Source organism: Lipophrys pholis (assembly GCF_963383615.2).
Source record: "Lipophrys pholis genome assembly, chromosome: 1".
Taxonomy (NCBI): domain Eukaryota; kingdom Metazoa; phylum Chordata; class Actinopteri; order Blenniiformes; family Blenniidae; genus Lipophrys; species Lipophrys pholis.
Genome location: NC_137635.1, coordinates 18753849 through 18780275, shown reverse-complemented (window position 1 = coordinate 18780275; position 26427 = coordinate 18753849). Strand labels below are relative to the sequence as shown.

General features: G+C 43.8%; 2 protein-coding genes across 3 annotated transcripts; both read right to left on the bottom strand.

The window, feature by feature from the left end:
- tmem184ba (transmembrane protein 184ba) lies at window positions 1-10600 on the bottom strand. 2 transcript variants are annotated; one of them, XM_080465062.1, is made up of 10 exons: window positions 10267-10600; window positions 10134-10184; window positions 8240-8473; window positions 7055-7220; window positions 4436-4526; window positions 4149-4316; window positions 3676-3845; window positions 3071-3265; window positions 2813-2839; window positions 1-2143 (listed from the first exon to the last, which is right to left on the bottom strand). In XM_080465062.1, the coding sequence occupies exons 3-10, from the start codon at window positions 8471-8473 to the stop codon at window positions 1923-1925; spliced, it is 1272 nt and encodes a 423-aa protein (XP_080321188.1). In that variant the 5' UTR covers window positions 10134-10184; window positions 10267-10600; the 3' UTR covers window positions 1-1922. The 2 variants fall into 2 exon arrangements, with proteins under 2 accessions (XP_080321188.1, XP_080321189.1); XM_080465063.1 differs by lacking the exon at window positions 2813-2839 and having other exon boundaries at window positions 10267-10593.
- A 3377-nt stretch (window positions 10601-13977) lies between these two features.
- On the bottom strand, window positions 13978-25578 carry csnk1e (casein kinase 1, epsilon). Its single transcript, XM_080477957.1, has 11 exons — window positions 25303-25578; window positions 23559-23656; window positions 23366-23476; window positions 20010-20158; window positions 18501-18729; window positions 17595-17765; window positions 17365-17513; window positions 17046-17286; window positions 16655-16803; window positions 15411-15476; window positions 13978-14314 (listed from the first exon to the last, which is right to left on the bottom strand). Exons 2-10 carry the CDS (start codon window positions 23632-23634, stop codon window positions 15444-15446), a joined length of 1308 nt encoding a protein of 435 aa, XP_080334083.1. The 5' UTR covers window positions 23635-23656; window positions 25303-25578; the 3' UTR covers window positions 13978-14314; window positions 15411-15443.
- Between the last annotated feature and the right edge of the window lie 849 nt (window positions 25579-26427).

The window sequence follows — 26427 nt, the reverse complement described above, 5'->3', positions numbered from 1 at the left end:
CACTTAAATACAGACTATTTTTATTTTCAGATGCATCGTGAATTTGACAGAGTAGCAGCGTGAGTAACTTTACAACATACAAAGAACTAAAAATATTGTAATAAAAAAAAAAAATTAGATCTCTTTCTCTCCTGTGCTTAATCTGTATATCATGAAGGATTATTTCAACACACCTCCTGCAGAGAGCACTTAAAAACTGTACAACATCAGACTCGAGAATACTCGCATGCAAAAACTCATCACAGGACACCAGGAGTTCCTACTGGCAATCAAAGTGAAATGACACTCTCATACTGATTGTGTTGCTCTGAAACTGACATAAAGTCACAGGTTCAGCTTCTAGTTGGTAAAATGTCTTCGAATAGCAGGCGGCTAAGTGGAGAGCGAGAGAGAGGCTGCGTCCATATTAATATTCATCCGTATGGCCCCCTGGTGTTCACACAGAGCTACAGCAAAGTAGTGAAAGCAGTGAGTAAACATGTTGGCAGATTGGCTCGTGACTCACTGTCATGACTCAAAAACTCCCAACCAGGAGTTAAAAAAAAAAAAAAAAAAAAAAAGTGTGTAACCAGCTCTGGTGGTGAAATTCAACCAACTAACACATGAAATCCTGCCTGGAAGAGAAAATGAGAGTCCAAGTCCAGGAAACCAGGGCCAGTTTGTGCTGCTCTTGACTGATATTTTCCTCACATCGCAGGACTGATACTCAGGATGAGAAGTGTCATGAGCAAAAAAAAATGTTCACAACACTGACGTCCTGTTCAGATGAGTGCAGTTATTACAGTCACAGAAACAAAAACAAGTCATGTGATTCCCAGAGCGACAAATATTCAATGCTGTAATCTGGCAGGGTGTTGAACCTCATCCAGGAAGCCTAAAGGGAACATCATCTCGTCAGATTTCTTTATATGATCATCTCCAGGACCCGATGAAACTACCAGTTGGCAACAACTTGAGGGGACACTGGTGTCAAATTACACCCACGAATGCTGCACGCTGACACAGTTCCGTTGAAAAGGCGGGTTATTCCTCAAAAGTTACAACTGAACTGGCTTCAATGATCACATCATGCCAGCAGCTGCACCTCAACAAACATTTGTAACCTTGGAATCATCACAAGATTTTCTAGTCGAGTTGCAATCGATGAAAATCTTCTTTAAGACGTTGCTGACAGAAATAACCACACAGAGCTAGATAATAGATTTAATATCAGCTCCACCTCTGACTCACATGACAACGCCAGGTCTCTGATGTTAGCTGTAACCTATATTCCTTTGCCGTTTTCCCCCTCAATCCATTTAACCTACATTGTGGCTGACAGAGGCCTGTGATCTGCTTTAATCTCAGCCATTCAAGTAACGCCTATCTAATCCTGAGCAGCTCCACACACTCTGTCCCCTCACTGTCGCAGCCCCCCGGAGCAGATGTACCGGATAATGTATCAGCTGCTCTCATCTGTGCCGTCAATATCAGTAAACAACATGGATCGTGTGACACACTGAGATCCAAATGGACACGAAACAAACTCACCAACACACATTTTAGCATATTATTATTATCGTTGTTCAAACGAAAGCAGCCAGAGGCCACATGACAGCAACACGTCTTTCGAAATCCAAACCAGAGTGAAACAAAAAGGAAACAAAACATCAGAAACGGGCATGATGTGAGAGTCACATGGACTGAGCCAATGTGACCGTTTCACTAAAAGCCACAAAAAACTTTCGATCAAAATGTCAAGTGTGATCCATGACGCAGGAGAGCGACTCACAGGCGTGGCGCCTGTGAGTCGGAGGAAGTGTGGATACAGGAAAAGTTAAGACGCGGGGAATTTCCTCGCACTGAGTTCCGACGAGAACGGAGCGGTAATGGATCAGTCCCACTTGGCTGTGTTTGTACCAACTCCGCTCCCGACGTCTTCTTTAGAATTCGTCGTCCGAGCTGAGCAGGAGGGTCTTCTCTGTGTCGCCGCCGGCGCCGTGGGCGCGTGAGACGGGTGGCGGCGCCCCCTGCTCCAGCGTGGCCTGCTGGGTGTACTGCTGGTAGGCCGGGGAGAAGTTGTGGATGGCGTCCTGGACCATGTCGCCCGGGTTCATGGTCTCCTTCAGGCTGCTGGAGATGCTCTTCATGGGGGGACTGCGGCCTGCGGGGGAGGGGGGGCGGGGTGGGGTGGGGGGCAGAGACCATGTTAATGGGCTTCAATGTTTCAGAGTGGAGAAAAACAAAAAAAAGAAAGGAAGGAAGTGAAGTAGGACGAAAAGAGGGGATTTATAGCGTCTTTATAAGAAAGGGGAGGAAAGGAACGTGTGAGAGCAAAAAGGAGAAGAGGGCAGCGGAGAAGAAAAGATGTGGAGATAAAAGAGAGAGGGAAGAGGAGTGATTTAGAGTGAGGGGCTGGAGGAGAGGGAGCAGCGTGATTTACAGGGCGGTGAGCGACGGGACAAAGGTGAGGGGATGGAAGGAAAAGGAGGAGAAGGGTTTAGAGAGAGGACAGGAGGAGGACAAATAGCTCGCAGAGATGTGAAGGTATGTGAGACAGGAAGTCAGCGAGAAGAAGAAGGAGGTAGAGGAGTGGGAATGATTTAGAAGGCGGGCATGGCTGTCAGCAAGAAGGAAAACAGCGACGCTCACAGGTGGAAAAGAAGATATAATGACCTATAAGGAAGTGTTCATCGAGGAAAAAAACGATCTATTAATATCAACAAGACACGTTTTATTAAGCTCAATACATTTCAGAACTGAAAACAAAAAGCACTAGTATGAACACAGACACAAGAAAGAAATGTAGAGCAAAGGTCAGAGTTCAACCTACCAAACTGTCCATATGTAGGAACAGGTCCTTTATGGCGCAGCAGAGGTATAAAAACAAGACATATGAAGACAGAAAAAACAGGAAAGACGACAAAGAAGAGCGCAAATATGGAGATAATAATGATGGAGATGAAGGAGAAGTAACAACACAATGGGAATGGACAGACTATATATGCATGGAGTCAGATGGAAAAAAAAGAAAAGTTTCCCGTTATTTGTGTGTCTTAAGTCAAAGAGAGGTGATCTGATCCTGCCTCACCTTGGGAGTCCAGACTTTTGTCCATGTAGACCCTGAAGGTGAACGCGTGCCGCAGGGCCAGCGCGGCGAAGAACATCTCGATGCAGATGATGAAGTTTTGGTAACCGGCGGCGACCGTGCCCTCGCCGACAGACACCTCCAGGGAGTTAATCTGAGGGATGGCCCCACACTTCTCCAGGATGGCCAGCAACATGCCTGATAAAATAGTTTGAACAATCTTAAATCTACATTTTCAGACAAAGTGAGTTTTCTGTCTTTACCTGCATGTTCACTTCAGGGCTGAATACACTAATATTTACACCCCGCGTGCCATGACACAAATGATAAAAGGTCATTTCAGTCCAACTGGAAGTGAAGTCTTAAGTGAAGGCAAGCGGATTCAGACAGTTAGCATTAGCTTATCCAGGTAGCTTATGTCGGGCTTTTCATTCTGTCAGACTGAAAACATTTCAAGTGGTTTGTTTAAAGCGGAGCTTTGTTTGGAAAGCTGCACAAAGGTTTTTAGTCTCTACTCAACTCGGTGTTTCTTTAAATCGAGAGTGAGGAGGTCCGAACCCTGATAGATACAGAGGTGTGAGGTGAAACAGACGCCAGAGGCTGCGTACCCTGCCAGAAGGAGAGGAAGATGACCGACTTGACCATGAAGAACTTGAGCATGGGGCTGTACGGGCTGAGCAGCTCCCTGCAGGCGAAGTAGAAGAGGAAGAGGGCGTACAGGGACAAGCTGACGGAGATGTTATTGATGATGGTCACGTACAGGTAACCGCTGGCCACGCTGTGGAGGGAAAGGTCGGATGTCAACAAAGCTGCTTTTCATCAGAGACTTTCACTGGGGCGTGCTCTGATTGTCTATTGTTATAGCCAGTGCTGAAGACTAAATTCTCCCATTAGAGATTAAAGTCTGGCGCTGAAACAATGAAGAGAGGAGATGATGATCAGTCTGGAACATTAAAACGATTAAGGAGTAATTCACATGTTGGAAAAGCTGCGAAACACCTGAATGGGTAACCACCTCCAATCAGAAACAAAGTGAATGCATAAGGAGGGTCTGATTTGGTCGAGCTTTCGCTGTACTTACTTGAAGTCTCCGTCCTTGTATTTGCCATATGCCTGCAGGATGACCGTGATGGCGGCCATTAGCGGTTTGACCACACAGAACTGCAGAGTGGCCTGCTTGCAGAAGCGCAGGAAGCCGATGGAGTAGGCCTTTCCTCTCAGACAGCAGGTCCCGTACATGCAGCTGGACCTGTAGGGGACAAACAGTCAGCGTGTAGTTCAGAGCTTCAAAGCTGTTACATAAAATATCCCAGAGAACAAACACCGTCTAATAAACCGTTTTAAGCCGCTCCAAAAACTGAAACTTACTCAATGGGCTTCCCTCGGATTTCAGCCATTATGGCGCTTTCTCCTCCCAAGTACTCGTAGCACAGACTCAAGAAGTTGTAGATGACGAAAGCTGTAGAGAAGCGAGAAAAAAAGACGATCGGGTCGTTATGAGGCTTCCACCTGCAGACAGTTGTCATAAAGAGAAAATATTAACCCCAACGCTAATTATGGCTTCGTGCTCTTTAAGAGTCTCACAAGACAGTGAGCCAACACACACTTTACCCTGACGCCTGACACTGAGGCTGCTAAAACACAATGTGTCATTGATGTGAATATTTATGGCTGTGATGCTTCAAAATGACTTCAAACGAAAAATATGGTTACAAACAGTTATATTCTGCTGCTTATTTGAAAACAGATTTAACAGCGACTGTTATCATTGGCAGTCGCTACCATGTTTATCTCCAACTCATGGTGGGGGGGGGGGGGGTCATGTTTGTCAAATCATCCATGAGAGGGTGACCAGGGTTTGTTGAAGTATTGCGAAACACAATATCATGATGACACCACGAATGACGTAAATTTCTCCAACACTGCAGTTGGAGTCCACCGGTCCAGCAAATAAACAAATTAAATAACACAAGAAGAATAAAAGGTTAAATGTGTGTAGAGCTGAGATATTTAAGAAACACATATTAGTATATGAACCTGCTTAAACTGCAGGTTTAGTTTTGTTTTTGAATATTCATCAGTAACCTCTGAACATTAGGCTGTACGTTCTTCATCACAAAAGGTGAAACACACCCCGCTTTTCCCCCGACTGACTGACATTCACCCGCCTCCTGTAACCAGCAGATTATCTCTCCTCTGTGCTGCTTCAGCGAGAACCCGATGACGACCAAGAAGCTCATGAAAACACACACAGCCGGGCTAATCCTGTTAACCCCCGAGGAACTTCCTAACCCTTCGTGTGCGCGTGTGTTTGTGCAAACACACACACACACACACACACACACACACACACACACACACACACACACACACACACACACACACACACACACTCACACTCACACTCACACTCACACTCACAGAGCTCTCTCTGAGGGGGGGGATGTGTTTGTGTGAATGAGAGATACAAGTCGCTGTATCAGGTGTGCATTCAGTGTACACTGCGCTGGGCCATGCAGTGTGTGTGTGTGTGTGTGTGTGTGTGTGTGTGTGTGTGTGTGTGTGTGTGTGTGTGTGTGTGTGTGTGTGTGTGTCGCAGTGTTGTGTCTCAACAGCAATCTGGAAGCAGATCTCAGCTGTATTGCTGGCAGATATTCTTGTTACGTCTGCCCTCCTCAGCAGATTTATTAATTTCTCCTTGTCGAGCTCTGGTCTGAGCAGACCCAAATCTCTTTTTATTTGTTTTTCCACAGCTGAGAGACGAGCTCTACCGGATCTGCTATGAAACGCTCTCTTCATGCCCCCCACCCCCCATGCTGGTTGCTACAGTGATACGGGAGACCTAAATACAATGGAAATGGGACCTTTGCAGCAAGTTCAGTTGAGGAGAAAAAAAAAGACACATTATTTGATTCAGCATGTCTGGCTGATGAGGAAGATTTGTGAGCGCAGTTGCCATGCAACAGGTCAGCCATCCCTGCTGGGGGAAGAATAGGGGCTGGGCTCGGCAGTGTCGGACAGAGAAGGAAGAGGGAATAATGGAGAAGTGAAAATTTGTTGGGCAAAAGCGGTGGCGAAAGTGTAAAAATAAAAAAAAATAAAAAAAACTTGCTGGGAAGGAAGACGACACCAGTCGGAGGAGGAAAACAAGCAACAGGCCAGCCGTCGGTATGAGGACGCAACATGACGAGCACTGTAATGACAGCACTTCCTCCTCCTCCGAGCAGCACCATACATAGAGCGCCTCAAACCCGCGGGAGAAATGACGCGACATCGGTTCGCCAACACGCGAGTGACGCGTGAGCCGACTATTTCTGTCCTCAACATTACAACAGACGGGATGAGAAAGATGAGCGGAGGCGGTCAACTTCTTTCCACCAATTTCTGCCAATCTGAGATTGCAGTGAAGCGTTTGTTGTGTAATCATCTGACGTCTGCTGGGAGAAGATGAAAACTCCCCATCGTCTCCGTGACCTTACAGATAATGTTACACTTCTGAAAACACCGACAACTCTGAAGTCGTCCTTCGGTTTCAAAAATATAAAATAAAATTTGCATTTAATGCACTTTCAACAAACTAAATAATGAATAAAAATGCTACCGCAAATCCTACCACAGTGTATCTTGTCACGCTTATCTGGTCAAAAGTAGGTTCCTTCTGAAAACACAGGATATCTGAAGCCTTCCACATGTTTTCTTAAACTCACCTTCATGGTATAGTTTTGCTGCTGCCGCTATTTTGTTGGCTATTGAGGGTTATATCTTTATGTTTTTTTAATTTTACACCACAACAGTGCGAAGAGAGCCACTCCAGTTTTTAGCCTGCCCACGATCGCACAAAGAGAATATGATTCACTCACAGATCACACTCAAGTCTTTTGATAATGGCTGTTTTGAAGTCAACAGCACATCAATGTTTACCTCAAGCTACTTAATCTAAGCATTAAAACCCTAAAGACGACACTAACAGACGCATGACGCGCTCACCTTCATAGCAGTCCCTGACTGTGTCAAAGTAGACGTAGTACTGGTCGTTGGTGAAGAAGAGGAGGCTGAGCCAGGAGTCGAATGCGTAGATAGGAACGATGAAGAGGATCCGCACGATGTGTCTCTGCTCCCTGGGTGAGCTGTAGAACCGGAGGTGCATGTAGATCTAGAGCAGGCACAAGATGAGATCTTAACTGTGTCATCACATTTAAAAAAAAATAAAAAATAAAAAATAGACTTCCTGTTTCGTTTTGTTAAAGTGAGATTCAAATTCAAATTCCCCAGCTTTGACTTTTAAGTAAGACAAGCTGCTTTAGTGTAAGACCGTGTAGGAAGATAAGCCTGCAGAGCCTAACCTTTAATGGATTTTTTAAGAAATAATTAACATCTCTTGGCCGTCTGTCAATATCCCCGGAACTTAATCATCAGTACGTTCACTACCTGAGGTCATCTCACAGGAATGTGTGAGAAAGAGAAAAGTCAGACCTCATTGGGCCTCATATACATCAAGTTACACCAACTACACGCCAGTTTCATTTGCTGGCAGGGTGTGGCTCCATGATTCGGGAGATAAACAGACGCCTAAAACGTAGTTCTTGGCTAGAAAAAGCATGGGGGGGGGGGGGGGAATAGTAGCATGATCTCTTTAAAGCGGGGAAGGGGCCCATATTCCCACTTTTTGAAAATCCCGACCCTAAATAAAGTTATACTGTATAACTTGATAGGCTAAATGTATTTGATATGAGGGAACTACCATTGTGACTTGATTTAAATCAAATAGTAATTTTCATTATCAGATCATTTCGAACTACCAGGTTTCAATCATTTTTATTATTTACCATCTCCCATCTCTTTAGACAAAATGTTTCCAAGCCATCTGTCCATTAAAAAAGCCCAGGCTATTATTTGAAGATTGACTATATTTGCCTTCATGCTCTACATAAAAACAACTGCGGATGTTACCAAGCAACCTCTGGCCCTCTCCGGGCCCGAGGTGCAGATGAGTGTGTTGACAGGGTCACACCACCTGTTAAACAACACAAACCTGCCTGCCTTCTCCACGAGCGCCCACATTAGAAAAGACAATGAAAAACCCCAAAAGCCACATTTGCAGAAATAGATTCCGAATCACCATGTGAAAGGTTTGAACCCCGCCCTCTCTCAGTATTGATGGGATGCGGTTACCTGGTGACAGGTGAGGATGAGCGCAGTCCACACGAAGAAGCCAGACACGGCCTGCGCGGCAGTAGTCATCAGGAAGGTGGGCTGGTCCTGCCCCAGCAGGGGGGCTTCAGGGAGCCACGAGATGTTTGGACCCATGGAGCCTGCTGTGGGCGGGGGGCCGGGAGCCGACACAAGAGGGGAGTCCTCCCCAAGCCTCTCTGACAGCGGTACGTCTCGCCTCCACAGCTTTAACATCTGGCTGAGACAAAGAGGCTGTCAGACACATTTTATAGTACGGGATGTGTGTAGGTGTGAGGCCATCCATGAATCACTAACGTTCCCCTCCACCTGTAATCATCAGCTGGAGTATAGATCACAAACGCTTATCAACGTGGTGCGTAATCTGGGAGAGGACGGCGAGTAAACACACCGCAGGTCAACATTTTGTTAAAGTCAAGTAAAGAATGTGTTTGTCAAAGGACATCTGGCTTCAACTCTGTTTATAGAGAATAGATTTATTCCTTGCATCTCCCTGATTTCCATTCCATGACCACAGCCAGATGACAAGCTCTGACACGTACCAGTGAGCTGTGGTTTTAGGTGGAGTGCGTGAGTTTGATAAACTGTTTTTCCAAGTGTACCGAAGCAACGTGTCATTTAGCCGCAAAGCATTCTGGTACTTTAAGGCTCAACTGGCCTTTCTTTGCATGATAAGAACACTGTAAGGGGATATATGATATTTAGAGGAGAAAGCTACTGGAGTGGCAGAAATAAAACCTGGCATTCAAAGCTCACCATATCTGATTGTTAGATTGTTGTGCACAAAACTAAATATTCCTAAACTTAATAAAAAGTTTAAAGATGTATATGGATATTTCCTTTCTATATCGGATGATTGAAAGAAACAAGAGGAGCCAACAGCAGATAAAAGATGTGATATATGTTGAGCCAGAGCTCCTGAAAATGACTCTTGAAGAGGCCAAAGGATAGATTACATAAGCCGCAGCTGGTCACCGTCTCCAGGTCATGTTCTCAGGGTGTGTTTGTTCTCGCACACTGACGGACCGCTGTCATAGCTCAGGGAAGACAGAGACCTTGACGCTATGGGTGAGGTGAAGTGGGAGGGCTAACACAGACACACGTGATTTTAGACAGAAATAGAGATAATAGACAATAGGAGTGGGCGTGAATGCTCAGAATTGCCATTGATTGAAAGAGTGTGGGGCAGAGAGACCTTCAGAGTGACACAGGAACCAGAAGTCATGCGGACACACAGACAGTGACAAGCAACAGCACAGGAGACCCCGTTTGGCTCCGTTACGACACTAATCATGTTAAACCCAATGTATGGCACGCTGGGGTGCTTTCACACATATATTTGCAAGACCGGGAGGCTTGAGGGCTCCTGTGTGCCCGTGTAACCTGTGTGACAGGTCATTTGTATTGGTTTGCCAGGGATCAGCAGATCCTCACGTCAGAGAAGAAGTGAGGGCATCAGCAGTGAACACACAATGAAAGGATGCTGCGCTGAAGTCAAAGGGGGACATCTGTGTGTTTCATTTGAAAGGCAAAAAAAGGTCACACACACACACACACACACACACACACACACACACACACACACACACACACACACACACACACACACACACACACACACACACACACACACCCAATGAAGCAACAGATGGAAAGGGGGAATTGGGGGCCGACAGATCGTTGTTATAATTCACAATTAGTAATAATATGTCTGATAGTCACAATGAGTTATCATACTAGTAATAACATAGTTATTAGCCTGGGGGGGTAAACATTTTGCAATTAAGTTACTCAAAATAAGTCATTATGGGACCACACTGCAGTGTTGAACAAGATTGAGTGACACGATAAAAAGAAAAGAAAGAAAAAGGCTTACCTCAGCCAACAGCTAGCTGCAACAACTCACAGATTACCTCCAATTATAAAGCTGTAATAGAAACAAAGGCGTTAAAGACTCTCCAAAGTGTCCAAGCAAAGTGTTCCTCCACCGTTTGTGACACCAGACCCACCTGGATAAACTGCCTGTAGTTTTAAACTCCTCCTGAGCTCCGTCAGACGAGCTGCTCGACAAGAAATAACCCAGAAAACGGCCTTAATTCCTCCTCAAAGCCGCCGCAGCGTCTCTCCCCGGACATCCATGTTGAGCCCCTGCTCTGCCCCGTCAACACCTCGGAGTCTCCCCCCCGCCCCCAGTCAACCACGGAGAGCCGGTAAAGTTTGCTCTCCGTGTTAGAAAGCTTCTGTTCAGGGCTGTTGTTGCTCTTCCCGGAGTCCAAACTCTGTTTGTGTTGTTGGAGGAGTACTAATACTCTCTCCCTCACTCTCCGCAGATTCTCACCGATCCCTCGGTGAGATTAACGGCAGATCACACGGCCCCGCCCACTACTGGTGTCATCCCGGCCCCCGAGCCAGCCGCCACGCTGTTTAGAAGTGCGCTCATACACTATGCATTGCGGTAACAACAGACTAAACGGATTTCAAAATAAAAGTGATCTTCCGATCTCTTCACGAAGGTGAGAGCTCATTCACTGGAACGTCACTTTTATTTTGAAATCCGTTTCGGCGTGCTCGTTCGGTAATGCATGGTGTGTGGGCGCACTGCTAAACAGAGCGGCGGCTGACTTGACTTGAGTTTTCTGAAGTAGGGGGCTGCATTGATACCAGGGCCCACTCTAGGAGGACGAGCACGCTCAGCCAATCACAGGCCGAGTACTTCTATTAACCCAAAAGAGGGCGTGGCGTACATCCTGCGAACTGCGCATGAGTGAGTCTATTCCTGGTCCATCAGTGTAATAATGCAGAGGATGATGCCCAAAACAAGTGAACGCTGCTTCCACATAATGATTTCATCAAATGATTAGATTACAATTAACCGTCATAACTACGTAGTCACTTTATGGACAACACAACTCTTTTTTTCATATTTCCTAAGGACTTTCATGGTCACTTTGTAGACCAGTTTCTATAATTATCATTGTTGATATTAACTGTGTAACCCAAGGGTGACAAACGATTTTTCATCAAGGGCCACTTTTTAACTTTATGGTTAAACAACATGGAGCAACACAGTGGTAAATAAGTTTCTCTGCAATAAACCTTGTTAATCACTTGAGTAAAATATGTTCTCTGTTACTAAAATGTGAAAAACTTGAATAAATCTAAGACTATTAAAGATTAGAAAAAAGAAATAATTTACATATTCTACAGCGACTTCAGTCTCCCTTATAAATTAAAGAATTTATTGTTTTTCTCAGAGGCTTACTTTAGCACACCAGATGTGTTTTCAGATGAAATTTGTGCACCAACATGCTGTTGATAATCATCTACTTAACTTTCCTTCTGAGAAATGCATGTTGTTGCTTTTTTGTTGTTTTTTTGTCTATTACAACTTAAGTTAAACATGACGATGGAAACATCTTAAGGCAGGATAGTGTCGTTTTGATGGGTACAAAGTCAACATGTATTTCAATAAATGCAGTTTATTGTTACTTCTGGACTTTGAAAGGACTATCATGTGATTTTTCAAGTTCTCGGAGGCCACATAAAATGGCATGGGGGGCGGATTCGGTACACAGGCCTTGAGTTTGACACATGTGGTCTAGTGGTACAGTGGATTAGAAAGTACACAATATAATTTACCTATTAAAAAACAAGACTGCTTTGTTGTTGCAGACAAACATGTTACTTTTTCACGATAAACAACACAGTTTAAAATTGTGACGATGTCAGTACATTAGTTTTTAATTCACCTGAATCGCACAAAATTGTGCAGAAATGTTGGTGGATGTTTATATTTTGTCTGCTCTCTTTTGCTTTGGTAGCTGCACAGAGTCAAGAAATGCTGACAAAGCAGAACTTGCTGTGCTGACCTTCAGCACCATGCACGGCTTCCTCTAGTCTGTGTTTAGACCATCTCGCTTCAGATAACACATTTCCCACAGCCGCTTTGTCAACAATCCCTCGGATGGAAGCTCAACTGTCTGCAAACTAATTGACTTCAGCAAACTTCTGATAACCTGATCAAATCAATCTGAAGTTCATTGCAAATTCTTAACCCTGACAAATAACTATTATAATAGAGTATCACTTACGGAAATGTTTTCAATGGTTTGAGTCACAATCTTCACATTAATCTTCTTTCATTTCATCATGACTGTGTATTAGGATTGATAGCTTTGAAATAGGCCTACTGAAGGGATTTTCCCGTTCACAAATAACAAAAAAAAAGGCTTATAAAACACATCAAAGCGTCATTGTTGAAGGTTAATGTTAATTTAATGGATTAAACGGTAAAATGAAGTAAAAATCTGACCCTGAATTCATTCATTATTTGGGCCTCACAGTAAAAATATCCCTGATGAATAGATAGGACCACAGTTCAGGATTCAGGGACATCTAGTGGTGAAACTGTAGAATACATATAGGCGAAAACTGCGATTCAAACACTGTGTGCCAGAGAAACTATGGTGGGCATGAAACGGCAAAAAAAAAAATAGTTTGAATAGTCCTTTTCAAAGCCATTTTTTCCCTCAGTGTAAAATATCTTACTTCCAATGTTCCAACCTTTGTTTTAGGGCAATGCATTGCCAATTTTTGGAAATGCATTACGATTTGTGTAATTTGTCAGAGTCTAAAAGGTTTTATGTCTCCTGGTACATTTTACACCACTGAGGCTCTTTAAATTAAATGTAAAGCATCTTGTCAGAACACAGTATGAGGAGTGTATATTTTTATTGAGTCAGAAAATATACACAAATATTATATTAATAAAGTTGAAGCATGGTAAAGAAATGTACAGGACACGAGTCGTCTTCCAGTCAGTGACTTCCTTCTATCCTGACGGACCTGAGACAAGTCATCAATTCTCAATCACAATTCCTCAAAAATATGAACATGAACCTTTCCGTCATTGCCTGCCATAATGGAAACCAAAATACACACATCAGGCAGGCTCTAAAGGTTTGCTTTTTGTCCCAGGGATGTCAGGAGCTGAGCTGTACCATCTCCTCCTGCTGCATCTTTAAACAATCTGTCACAGGCTGGCAAAAGGTATCTACACATTTTACATGAAATAAAAAAAAAACCAGAGCAACAAAAGTACAAATGTAACACCAGACTTGCTTACCACCAAGATCCTACAACTTTCTCAAGTCTTCTCATGCCTGGAGTTACAAGCTGGACTAAGGCTTCATCATATCGTACAATCCTGTTTTCACCTGCTCACTTCCTCCGTCTCCGGTCACATTCAGTGTTTTCAGCCTCCCCTCGGCAGGAGGAGCCGAAAAGATGGGAACTTAAAAAAAAAAAAAAAAAGGTTTTCCTTCAATTCCTCCATCTTCTGTTTCTTCTCGAATGCAAAGCTGAAGGCGAGACGAACACTTAAAGACGACAACACAGACGGACACGTACACTGACGGGAAGCGGCCTCGCCACCACCTGCAAATTCACCGCACGCTCTGTCACACGCTCACCCACCCGATCCACTCCTTGGTCCACTTCTTTTGGCCTCGTCTATTATCATAGGCCTTGGATAACCTTTCGTGTTTGTTTTGATTGTTGTTTACATGTGTATTCAGAACGAAGAACACCAGAAGCAGCAGATGTAGTTCTCACATTAGCAGATTGATAGTTCAGGTGTAAACCACAGAATAGTTAAAAATTACTTCATTTTGTGCATTTTTTTCCTTCCTATATTCTTTTTTTTTTTTTTTTTTTTTTTTGCAAGTTGAGCCTCTGAGTTGATGGCAGGTGAATATGAGTGAAGAAGGGGCAGGACCTGTGTTGTCTGCCCCGCCTCCCCCTTCCCCCACCAGGCCGCACTCCTCCACCTACCCAGTCCAGCCGGAGGAGTTTCTAAAGTCTTTTTTTATTTTTGTTCTCCATCATCTCAGCATGGCTTAACACCGGGCATGCTCACACCGCATACTGACAGACACAAGGACGCCCTCTGTCCCCTAAATTGAAGGGTCTGCAACGCCGAAGTCTCCTCCTCTTCCTCCACTCATTCATGTTTACATTCATCCATTCGAAAAGTAAGGGATGTTTGATACCCTACAGCTGAGGACATACAAAGATACAACAGAACAGAATTATTTGTGTTTTCGCATTCAGGCAGACGCCACAATAAAGAGATTGTAATGAAGGTATGATCACAAATCAGCAGCATTACATTGATGGTGTCGAAGTGCTTCCAATATCATCTTAACTGATGTGGATTGAGGCCAATTTGCAAAAAAAAATAGTTGTTAATGACATGGCATATTGGATAGTAAAGTTGATAGTTGTTTCCATTTTCATAGTAACAATGAAAAAGTTGTGAAACCAGCTGATCCCGGATCTAGTTTTAGGTTTTAGTTTATTGCTCATGCTCACTGTATCTTTATGTTTTTAATGGTTTGGATTTCTTGGTTTGACACTTTGTAGAAGTTGTAGAATTTCGAGAGCAGCACACAAATTAACGACATCTCGTGAAAATGTCACAGCAGATGTGCAACATGTGTTTTGTTGACATCGTTTGTTCCCATATCGAAAATGCAAGCGTGAGCGCAAACTGCACCCCAGTTGGGATTTTCTGTGGCGCAGACCGGGCAACTGCACCACGAGTGTATGAATGAACTAGATTGGCGTATTTCAAGCAAGTGGAAATGTAAACTTGATTGCAAACGGACGTATGGGGACAAAAATATTAGGTCCCGGTGAGGAAAATAATTACAGTATATCTGAAGTTCTGATCTGCAGCGAGTGTGTTTATGTCTGTCTGCCTGTCCTTTCCTGTTATGTCCTTCTTGCTCCTAACCCCAATCAGAACAGCAGAAAGCCGCCGCCGCCGCCACGGTCTGGTTCTGCAGGTTTCTTTCTGTTTTTCCTTTCCAGTGTCGCTTAATGCTTGCTCATGTGGAATTGTTGTGCTTTTCTCGGTAAAAGTGCCTTGAAATGACTGTGTTGTATTTAATGCTATGTCAAAAAAAATGTATTGAATTAATCTGTATATTTCAAGTTAAACTAAGAGTCGACTTAATTATGCAAACTGTGTGTGTGTGGTCTTTTATTTCTCTTCTTAAGTAGCCTGAAAACAAATGGACAGAGGGCACAGGGTCCTACGCTCGGTTACATGTTACATGTGTGTGCTTGCGTGTGTTAAACATGTCCATACCTGCCACTGACCTGCTGGCCAGCGAGGAGGAACTCACTTCGCCAGATGTTCGAATGGCACACTGACCTGGATGTGGAGGATAAATGGAAACTTAGAGTGGATCAAATGATTAATAATAGAGTGGACATTTAAAGTCAGAGTGGAGGTTTGTTGAACATCAACAGCGTTGGAAAAAGTCCTGAAGACTTGTACTCAAACAGTACTTATTAGGTACTTAAGTAAAAGTGTGGTAAAAAATATTAAAGGAAAAGTACAAATGACTCTTTTTACTTGCATTGTCAGTAGCAGGCGTTTGATGTAGTTTACAAGAATAAAATATCCATGTCGGAATATGAAATAACACAATGCCAATACATATGTCAACAAATGTAAATACACAACAGTCATTTTATTTATTAAAAGACTATAAATAAGGTTGGTTGGTTAGTAGGCTGCATTGACCGACCTATTAATTTTATGTTGTTAATTGTTTAGTTGAAATTGTACTTAGCTACAAGCAAAATTATAATTACTACATAGAAAATAACCTGAAAAAAGTAAAATCACCTAAACATGCTACTCAGTTACAGTATTGCAATATTTGACATCCACTCTATACAATATCTCATATATCATATAATAGAATATAGAACAGGTCATTGTGAGTGGTGATGTTTGTTAGCAGTATGTTCCTATACATTGTTTTCCTCTGAGGTAAAAATATTTAATATATGAAGATGTGGGACTTGATTATCACAATGTTTTGGGGGCACATCTGAGATTACAATATAATTTACAATATGACGACAATAAGGCTGTTTGATCTGCATGAATTAATCCGAACTGATCTGCAGTGTTTTTCCATCAAATTCTGTTAATTTCAGTTCAGATGTGTAGAATTCTGTGATTAAAAAACTTCATTTGAATTGAAAATGTATATATGGATATTTGGATGTTGAATTGCTGCATCTTTGACAACCTGCAAGCTGCAGTCACAAAGGTGAATAAATCACTGGTGGTAAAGCCACAGTCATAACGTGAGACTCTGAGCTTTACTGCTTGACATTATTAACAATGACTGTTGTGGATTTCTGTGTACTTTATAAAGCTTCCTTCAGGATCGAAGATGTGAGTTACGAGATATAAAACAATCACATCAACACAATCAAATTTCTTTCAAATATTGGTAAATCTGGAAAAGCTGTCATAGGGCGCGCTCCTCGGGCCATGCAGTAACTTCATCTGTCATCACTCAGCTGTCCTACCTGTGATGCAGTGATGCGTGATTGGTCGAGTCGTGCAGTGAGGTCAGAGGAGGAGACGTTGGCTGGAGCTCCGCGGTGAAGCCTCATGGCCACCTTCCTCTCTCTCTCGGCTCGCTCTGCCCTCCCCGCCTGAGGAGAACGGTTCCCTGCTGGACACACAGAAACACACACTTTAACAACTGGGACGGGGTTTTTTCTGGTGTTGTAGAGCAACGTGTGTGTGTGTGTGTGTGTGTGTGTGTGTGTGTGTGTGTGTGTGTGTGTGTGTGTGTGTGTGTGTGTGTGTGTGTGTGTGTGTGTGTGTGTGTGTGTGTGTGTGTGTGTGTGTGTGTGTGTGTGTGTGTGTGTGTGTGTGTGTGTGTGTGTGTGTGTAACGTTCGGGAGTCCTGACCTGACTGCTGGACTCCACGTGTGGCCGGGTTAGGCGGAGCTGCATCTCCCTCATTCCTCACTCTGTTGGCTGCAGACGGGTTTGGACCGGACGGCAAAGCTCGACCTCCGGCTCCTCTTTGGCCTCCTCCTCCTCCTCCTCCTCCTCCACCGCCACCTCCTCCTCCTCCTCCTGCTCGCTCATCTCCTTCCTTTCCCTCCCTCCTCTCTCTCTCCCCGTCCTCGGCCGTCCTGCTGGCGCCCTGAGATCACACGGAAACACTCCACATGTGAATATGCACTGACGAACAGCATCACACACCTTCAGGAGTGAGACTCACAAACTTCAGCATGTTCCAGTCAAAGACGTAGTCGTAGGAGAAGCCCTGCCTGTGGAAAAGGTTCCTGAAGAGCTGCCTCAGATAGGAGTAATCTGGCTTGTCATCGAAGCGCAGCGAGCGACACAAGTTCAGGTATGTAGAGAACTCAGCTGGAGAAGGGAGAGAAGCAAAACTTAAACAAATCCCTCTCCGGTCCAATCATCCTAAAGTCCTCGTCTGCTTTCACTCACAGGGGTATCCTTTGCAGAGCATCTCAATGGGGGTGGACATTTTCTTCTCGCTGATGCGCTCATACTTCTGCCGCTTGGTGGCAGCCTTGAGCCCCTGCCAGGGCAGAGAGCCCAGGTTGAAGTACATGAGAACGTAGCCCAGAGACTCCAGGTCATCTCGTCTGGACTGCTCTGTGTGGAGAAACAGACCGAATGGAGGAAGAGAGAGGAATGAAAGGAGGTAGAGAGGAAAGGAAAGACTCTTCTGTCTGTCTAAACGTCACGTGGCAATAATAATCTGTTTACTGTTAAGCTTGTCCGATCAGTTCCCTCCTGAAGGGATCTACCAAGCGTAAGGATTTGTTAGTTTCCCTTTAATTGACTTTAGCAGTCATAACATGCTTCACATGATCAGTCACATTCACACTTTGATTGTTGTTGTGCAAGATTCCCAGATGCCATTGGAAGAGACAGGAAGTTCTGCATCTTGCTATAACAAAAACACTTTCATTTTTTAGGGTTTTTAGGAGCACACACTTTTACAGTATCTGCTCAGGTGGATTTGAGCCAATATCTAATATATCAGTAAAATAACTATAGATAAATGAGTGCTGGTGTCCAACGACAAGGCAAAGATGTCCAGAGCTTTCAGGTGATGGGTGCAATCTACCGATTGTGCTGAGCAAATAATAGATCCTTATTTTGCGCACATATTGGTCGATCAGGCAATGCTAAGAGTTAGGGTTAGGGTTAGGGTTAGGGTTAGGGTTAGGGTTAGGGGGTGCAGTCAACTAACATCAACATCTGTATTGATCAAATACCAGATCCATACAGACACTTCTTTGCGTTACAGCTGGTGACTGGATCCAGAGAGATCCAGACAAACCTGCCTCCCTGGTCACAGCTGTGGTCAGGATGTGGCCTTACCGATGCCCAGGTGGGTGTTGATGGACGCGTAGCGGGCAGTGCCGGTGAGGTTCTTATTCTCTCGATAAGGGATGTGCTGGTGTGTTCGGGCGTCGCGGTATTTCTTGGCCAGACCAAAGTCAATGATGTAGACCAGGTTTCCCTTCTTCCCAAGCCCCATAAGGAAGTTATCTGGCTTCACGTCTCTGTGGATGAAGTTCTTGGAGTGGATGTATTCGATCCTGCTGATCTGAAGAGACAGGGAACAAGGTGTTTTGAGGGGGGGGGGGGGGGTTGTTTTTTTTCAATTTCAGTTGCTCCACAGATGTTTTCATCTCAGCAAGTCCTACTGATCATGACTTTACCGAAATTTGAATCCTATGATATCAGTCACAGAGATCTCTTTCCAGCACTTTCCCTGAGTAATTCATCTCATGACATGTAAGCTGACCCTCCGGTGAAACATCTCTTTTCATTTAACTCCATGTGCTTCATGTCTCATATATACACAACATACAGTTCCCACAATATAAAGTTACACTGCAGCTGTTACAAATACATCTAAAAGGACCAAAAATGGATGTGATTCTGTTTAAGAAGTTGTGAGTACTGCAGCCTGAGACTCCACCTGCTTCTTGTGACCCTTCACCGATGGTGACTGGTGGAGTGAGATTCACCCCCCCCCCCCCCCCCCCCCCCCCCCATGGTTATTATGTCTACTCTAAAAGTGAAAGAGAGTTTTAAAGGGCACAAGTCTCATTGCCTGTTGAAATAATAGCTGATTCACTGGGACTGATCAATAACCCTGCCAGCCTTTCTGCAGCTATACAGAAGACATTCCATGTTATGGGGCCAACAAAGTCTGAGCTCGAGGAGAGGAGAGGAGAGGAGAGGAGAGGAGAGGAGAGGAGAGGAGAGGAGAGGAGAGGAGCAGCTACAATGGTTAGAAAAGGAGGTCAAAGTGGCTGGGAGAAAATGGGACGAAAAGAACAAACGTGCCAACTAGACCAAGGAACATATGAGGGATTAAAAAGGCTGGTAAAAGACACCACAGGCCGACCTCGGCGACAGGGATTAGGGCCGTCTCGTGGAGCTTCCATGTCCTACATTGGATCCAGACTTTGGAACCGGAGATATTGAAGGGACACGCTTCATTTCAAGCCGAGCGTCAAAGGTTTGGATGCAAATCATTCTCAGATTTCCAATGATCCATTTAGTTCCGGTCTAAAAATAGTCTCACCCTTTCGTTCCCTGGAGCTTCCCAGCCAGCAGAGGACTGCAGCACATTGTGTGCACGCAAATGTGTAGGTTTATCAGGATGTCTAGTGCAATTAAAGGTTAATTTTCGGTCTATTATCTTTCTATCTATCAGCCTGCAGGCCTTGAGGATCACCTTTATAAATACTCATTGAATCCTGATGGTGCCTCCATGAAACAGAAGCTCTTGACGTAACTGCTTCATTTCTCGTGGTCAGAAAAAGCCCCGATGAACGATTGTGTTTTGAGGTGCGTGCTGCCAGTGTGTCTCACCATCTGGTCGGCCAGCAGCAGGACTGTTTTCAGGCTGAACTTGCGGGAGCAGAAGTTGAACAGGTCCTCCAGGCTGGGGCCCAGCAGCTCCATCACCATAACGTTGTAGTCGCCTTCAGCTCCACACCACTTAATGGACGGGATTCCCACTGAGGAACCAAGAGGAGTAGGAAATGGAGCGCTTCATTATCACACGAGATGCAATGACTCTCACTGAAAGTGAGTCACAACACACAGTAGATATCAAGCTGTGAAACCTGAGAACATCAAATGCCCACTACTTCTCTGAATGAATTCCACTGTCAGCCTGGCGAACATGTGGACGGGTGGCAAAGTCATATATTTGAGGATTGTTCAAAACTCAAGTTGTCCTGGGACATTATTCATGGTACTTTGATAAACGGTGCTTGGACATGCGATAATTAAGAAATGTATGGCGTTATGTCTTGGTAATTTGAAGGGAAATATACAGAAAGTAGATCAGGATTTGGTCAAAGTTTTAATGGCAGCTAGTAAAAAAGAGACGAGGTGAAGGCAGAACTTCCCCACATTACAACAACGGCTGATTATAGTTGGAGATACATGTGACAAATGTGGACCGTCAAAACATGAATGACTGCAAAATGAAAAGAATGACCCTGTTAGAGGAGATTTCCCCCCTTTCTTCTGTGCGTGAATGAAAAGAAAAGAAAGTGGTAAAAAAAACAAAAAACACAATCAATTGTCAGCATTTACATTTGAATGAAAACGGAGTAAAAAGTCAGAAGCAATACGGTCCTACTTCGTTTGTAGCACTCCAACGTCTGTCACTTAGTACAGAAAAAGACGTGTTTCCTCTGCAGAAAAGCACCGTGGAGGATCTTTCTAATCACGTTGCTGCAGGATGAAAACACATCTGGCTCCCTAAAGTGAAAGTGAGGCTGCCCACTGATTGGCTTATTCAATATTTCAAACACACACACACACACACACACACACACACACACACACACACACACACACACACACACACACACACACACACACACACACACACACACACACACCCAAAACACTCCTATGATTGACTGAGTACAACCACTTTGACTCACTCACCGTTCTTTGTACTCATATTACCTGCCTTTAAAATAGCATAAATGACCTTGAATACACGCCAGCACTCCTGCACCACGCACTTCATTTAAACAGTGCCTTAAATGTTTCGACTAACACTTTGTCATTGGAGCAGTTTATCCATTTGTTCTTCTTCTTATAAACTAGAAATTGCTAAAGTACCACGACACACACACACACACACACATGTGAGGGACACAAGTCTTCCACAGGTGACTGATCAGACGGTCAGCAGGGGCATTACAGTGGGGCTCCAGTTCATAAAGCCCTCATTACAAAGATGGATGCACATCTGAGAGTTCGGCGGTGAGTCATCCTTCTATATAGTCTCAACCAAGAGGACCCGGACACTGGACTCCTACAGTGAGGGGAGCCGGGGGCTCAATTATTCTGTGAGGGCCATTTCTGCTGCCATTGTTCGGGTCCACTTAGAAACAGGAGTCACAGCAAATCAATACAGAGTTGTTCTGAGTCACCACCTTTATCCTTGAATAAACCATCGATCCACAAGAGTGTTTTCACTTTCAGGTTGTTGGTTCCCACATCATCGGGACACAAGAGGTCAGCGATGGGTTTGACAAGTATGAAAATGAATCTTAAATCACCGGAACTATATATTACAATCTTGAGAATGTATTTCTCCAATAATCAGTGCAAAGTAATGTATAAGCATTAAAACATATTAAGATCACAGTTAAAGTCTTCCTAAATCTTGTTACATATCGGGCTCTGAAATGAATTTAAAATGCTTAAAATCAGACATGAAACCTCCCAGAAATGAGCTTTTTCCTAAATCTAGGTTTTCACTTTTTATCACAAATCCAACTTGTATTTTTTTAAAGCTTGTTCTGTGCTTTAAAACATTCTGATAAGTTAAAATATGAAATTCCAGGGACAATATATTACTGTTGTACAGCACGCCAGACACAACCAGCCCATAATCACAGCGTCGCTGCTATAAATTCTTCTAATTCAGACTTTCAGACAAATAGTATTTCAAGGTCACTCTAAGAGCAAGAACTACTGTTCAAAGAGAATACTTTAGTATATTTGGGAACAATTTGATGTAGCAGTGATGCTATTAAACTTATGTGACTGTGATCTAAGTTAATTTCTTCTTAAAATTTGCTTTTTACTTTGGTGCAGTTTTATTTCAGCTTCAAAAATTAGAATAAAGTTCAGAATAAAAGGTAAGAATGCCGTTTGTTTTTTAAATTTTTCATGAATAAAACCTTTTGTGGCGTTGGACCCAGAGTAATGCCAGAATATCACAGTTAGCTACGTATTCTTTCACTCTTCAGCAGTCATGAATATTTATTATTTCTGTGTGTAATGTTGGTATAAAATAGCCCAGAAAACCATAAAAACAACGTAGCACTCTTAAATAAATCATCTGGGCTTTTGGTGTTGTCTGAATGAGTGGTGTACATACACTATACTCTGGGAAACATTCCAATAGAATCACTTTGTTCAATAGAAAACTTTGAAGTTTTTTTAATTATTATAATTTTTTACATCGATATAAAATACTCCATTCTGCCCCCACACTGACCGTCCATCCTCTTCTGGAAAACAGTACTTGAAGATTTTGTATCTGCTCTTATAACCGTTCTCTTTTGTGAAAGTAACATATTCAAGGTCGTCACAATACTGCTGTTATGCAATATCTTAAAAAGGTATTTAATTTTAGTTATACTTAAGTAGAATTTGCAGCATGCGAACCACTTTACCACATGTAAAATCATACGTTTCCATTGAATTCATCCACAGTTCGAATAAATATTCCAATCCTTTCATCCCTCCAAAAGTTTCTTGATCTAACTGACATTTAAAATTCTCTTTCTGTGTTTTTGTTTTCGCAAAATAAACCAGTGAAGTGGTAAAATGTCACATAACATATAGTTGTAGTAGTATTTGAGACAGGGCCTTGCATATCAACCCCCCCCAAAAAACATTTACCGGTAGTTGTAATTGAGTACAATTTAGGTAAAGTTTCAGTACCTCTCTAACATCAGTCATCAGCACTGCATGAATCAATGAAACTTACCCTCAACAACCATGAACCAACTCAAACGCTCCATCATTCAAGCTGAAGTCTTTATTGTCCCTGAATGACCCTAAATAGACCTCAATGCATTTCAAGATTAAACAACCTTCAGAGGCCCAGATACCTCACTGCAGCTTGATCTCCTCACACACCCTCCTGATTTGCTAATAAAGGTTTTTAATAAAGTGTGTCTCACCTCCTCCCTGCATCATTTTGTAGAATTTGCTCTCGATGTGGAGCTGTGGGTGTTTCGTCTTCACACATTCCAGTTTGATGGCTACTTCCTCCCCTGTGGCAATGTTTGAACCTGATAGGAGAGATGAACGACGGCGGCGTGGTTACAACCTGAAAGCACCTGGAGGATGGGTGGGATGAAGGAACCTTCTCACCAAGGTAGATATCTCCAAAGGAGCCGCTCCCTATCTTCCTCCCGAGGCGATACTTGTTTCCCACCCTCAACTCCATGGCTCCTGGGCTTCTTAACTCACTGATGGGTTAAAACGCACGCACACACACACACACACACACACACACACACACACACACACACACACACACACACACACACACACACACACACACACACACACACACACACACACACACACACACACACACACACACACACACACACGGATACAAACAAGCACAAAGCTGTCATCAATCACTGCTGATCAATAGAGTAAAAGGACACCATGGTGCAAAGCTGCAGACTTTCAAGTCAAAGCCCGGAGAGCTGCTGGATCCTGAGTGAAGTGAGAACCGGAGGTGAAAGCCACTGAGCCTCAACAGTGACGTGTAGCAGTGCAGCCCGAGTCGAATCACTGGAACTGGGAAGGAAAACGTTGCTCACCAGAAAGTGACTGTGAAGCAAAGTGCTGGTTGAGCTGCAGCGTCTGATGTAACAAGGCTCCTGTTTTAAGCAGACTCCTGACACCGTTACAGTGCCCGGTGATGAATTGAGGACTACAACAACAACAACAACGACAACAACAACAACAACAACAGGCCCTGGTGAAGTGTTTAGAAAGTGCATGGGGAGAAGGTGAAAGGAGAGAGTGTGGAGTTGTGTAACATGTTTAGTCAGAGCTGCAGGTGTGTGTGTGTGTGTGTGTGTGTGTGTGTGTGTGTGTGTGTGTGTGTGTGTGTGTGTGCGTGCGTGTGTTTCACACATGCCTCCCAAAACACTTCAAAGGAGTGTGGTCCTGTGTACAAATGATTTGCATAAACTCCTAGCTTCTACACCGGAGACTCCAAACAAAATCCAAATGAGTCATGTCTTCCTCACCCTAAAGCTCCGAGGTGGACCCCCCCCCCCCCCCAACATTTATATATATATATACACAAGCCAGTTTGACATTGCATTATTGTCTGACTGTAAGTCCAAGTCTTGACTGCACTGTGGAGCTTCACGCATCAACCTATTTTTTTTCTTCTTTGCAGGGACAATAAATAAAAGCAGCGCTGCACATGACCAAACCCTCTCACATCAGCTCTCTCTTGCTCGTTTTGTCTGACAGCATCCACTGTTACAAAACTGAGACCCACTATTGCAGCAGCAAGAGGAGCTGCACACGCACACGCACACGCGCACACACACACAAACGCACACAGGCCAGACCTGCTATTTTCACACAGAGGACTTCACACACGTTGCCCCAGATACCACGAGAGTGTACATGGGGACGATGGGGACGGCGCGCGCGCGCGCGCGCGCACGCGCGCGCGCACGCACGCACGCACACACACACACACACACACACACACACACACACACACACACACACACACACACACACACACACACACACACACACACACACACACACACACACACACTGCCTCATCTCTAGCTGACCATCAGATGTGGTAATAATTCCCATAACCACACCCTCCAGATAGGACCTCTGAACATGCGCACCACCAACACCACTCTCCTATCTGGACTATTAATTTGCCTTAACACACACACACACACACACACACACACACACACACACACACACACACACACACACACACACACACACACACACACACACACACACACACACACACACCTCCAGACACCTTGACCAGCCAACACAGCGCACACACCCCATCACCCCCTCCTCCTCCTCCTCCTCCTCTCACCTCCTCGGTGGTCTCACTCAGGACCCTGGACAGCGACGCACCGACGCGTCTCCGGACGGCTCATAACCCCAGAGAGTCTCCGCTCCAAGCAAATGTTATAAATCCAGTGAAAGTCGATCAGATCCGAGGCGACGAGACTCTGCAAGAATCTCAGAGTCACGATTTGTTTTGGATTTCTTGCAGGAAACTAGACAGTGAGATCCTTCCCTCCCTCTTTCTGTCTCTCTCTCTGTCTCTCCTTCTCTCTCTCCCTCTCCTCTCTCACTTCACACCATTGACAATATCAATGATGTCATGCTCAGACCTGCTCAGATGCCCGGATTGTCTTAAAGCTGCAGACTGCAGACTGTGTGTAGGCATGAATGAAGCTCTGCCCTCACTTTAAACCCTAAAAAAAAAAGCACTAATTAATTAAAAGAAAAAATGATCAAATATATAAGAGTCGTGTCTCTCTGGTAGACCACATGTGTCTACTACAGGATGCAAAACAAAATACACAAATAAAAAAAAAACCATAAATCTCATTCAAGGTAAAGCGTCTCCTAGTGGCCAAATTGAAGTATTGTTTGAAAGTTTCATTATTATCAATTTCAAGTGGGAATACAGACTATTTACAATATTTCAAACAGAATAAGTTTATTTAAAAAAAAAAAGACTACCTATTAACTCTTCATACAATATTTGTGCATAACTTGTGCATCAATAGCGATCAAATAAAACATAATTAAAAATGTTAAATGTTGTTGCTGCTGGGATGTTTTGATCTTTTTTTCTTTACAGTCATATCATCTGATTTATGTATCAGACATTTAATTTTTCTGTTTTCTTTGCAGATGGTGCATTACACAGTAAGACAGTGGTTCTCACCAGCTAAAAGCAGAAGTGATATTTAAGGCTGATTTCTCTCCACAGTATTTAAGTTACTAAACGGAACTAGAAAATTCCAGAGGAAATTTGGTGTGCCCGCCTCTCTTTTGATGTCAGCGTCTCTGAAAAAGAAAGAAATGGCCTTAAATGCCTTTATTTAGCTGAAGGCAGCCAAAATGCTTTATTGTCTTTCTCTTTTATGACAGCTTAAAAACTTTGATTCCTTCACTTTTGATTGTAGGAAATATTGTTCTTCAA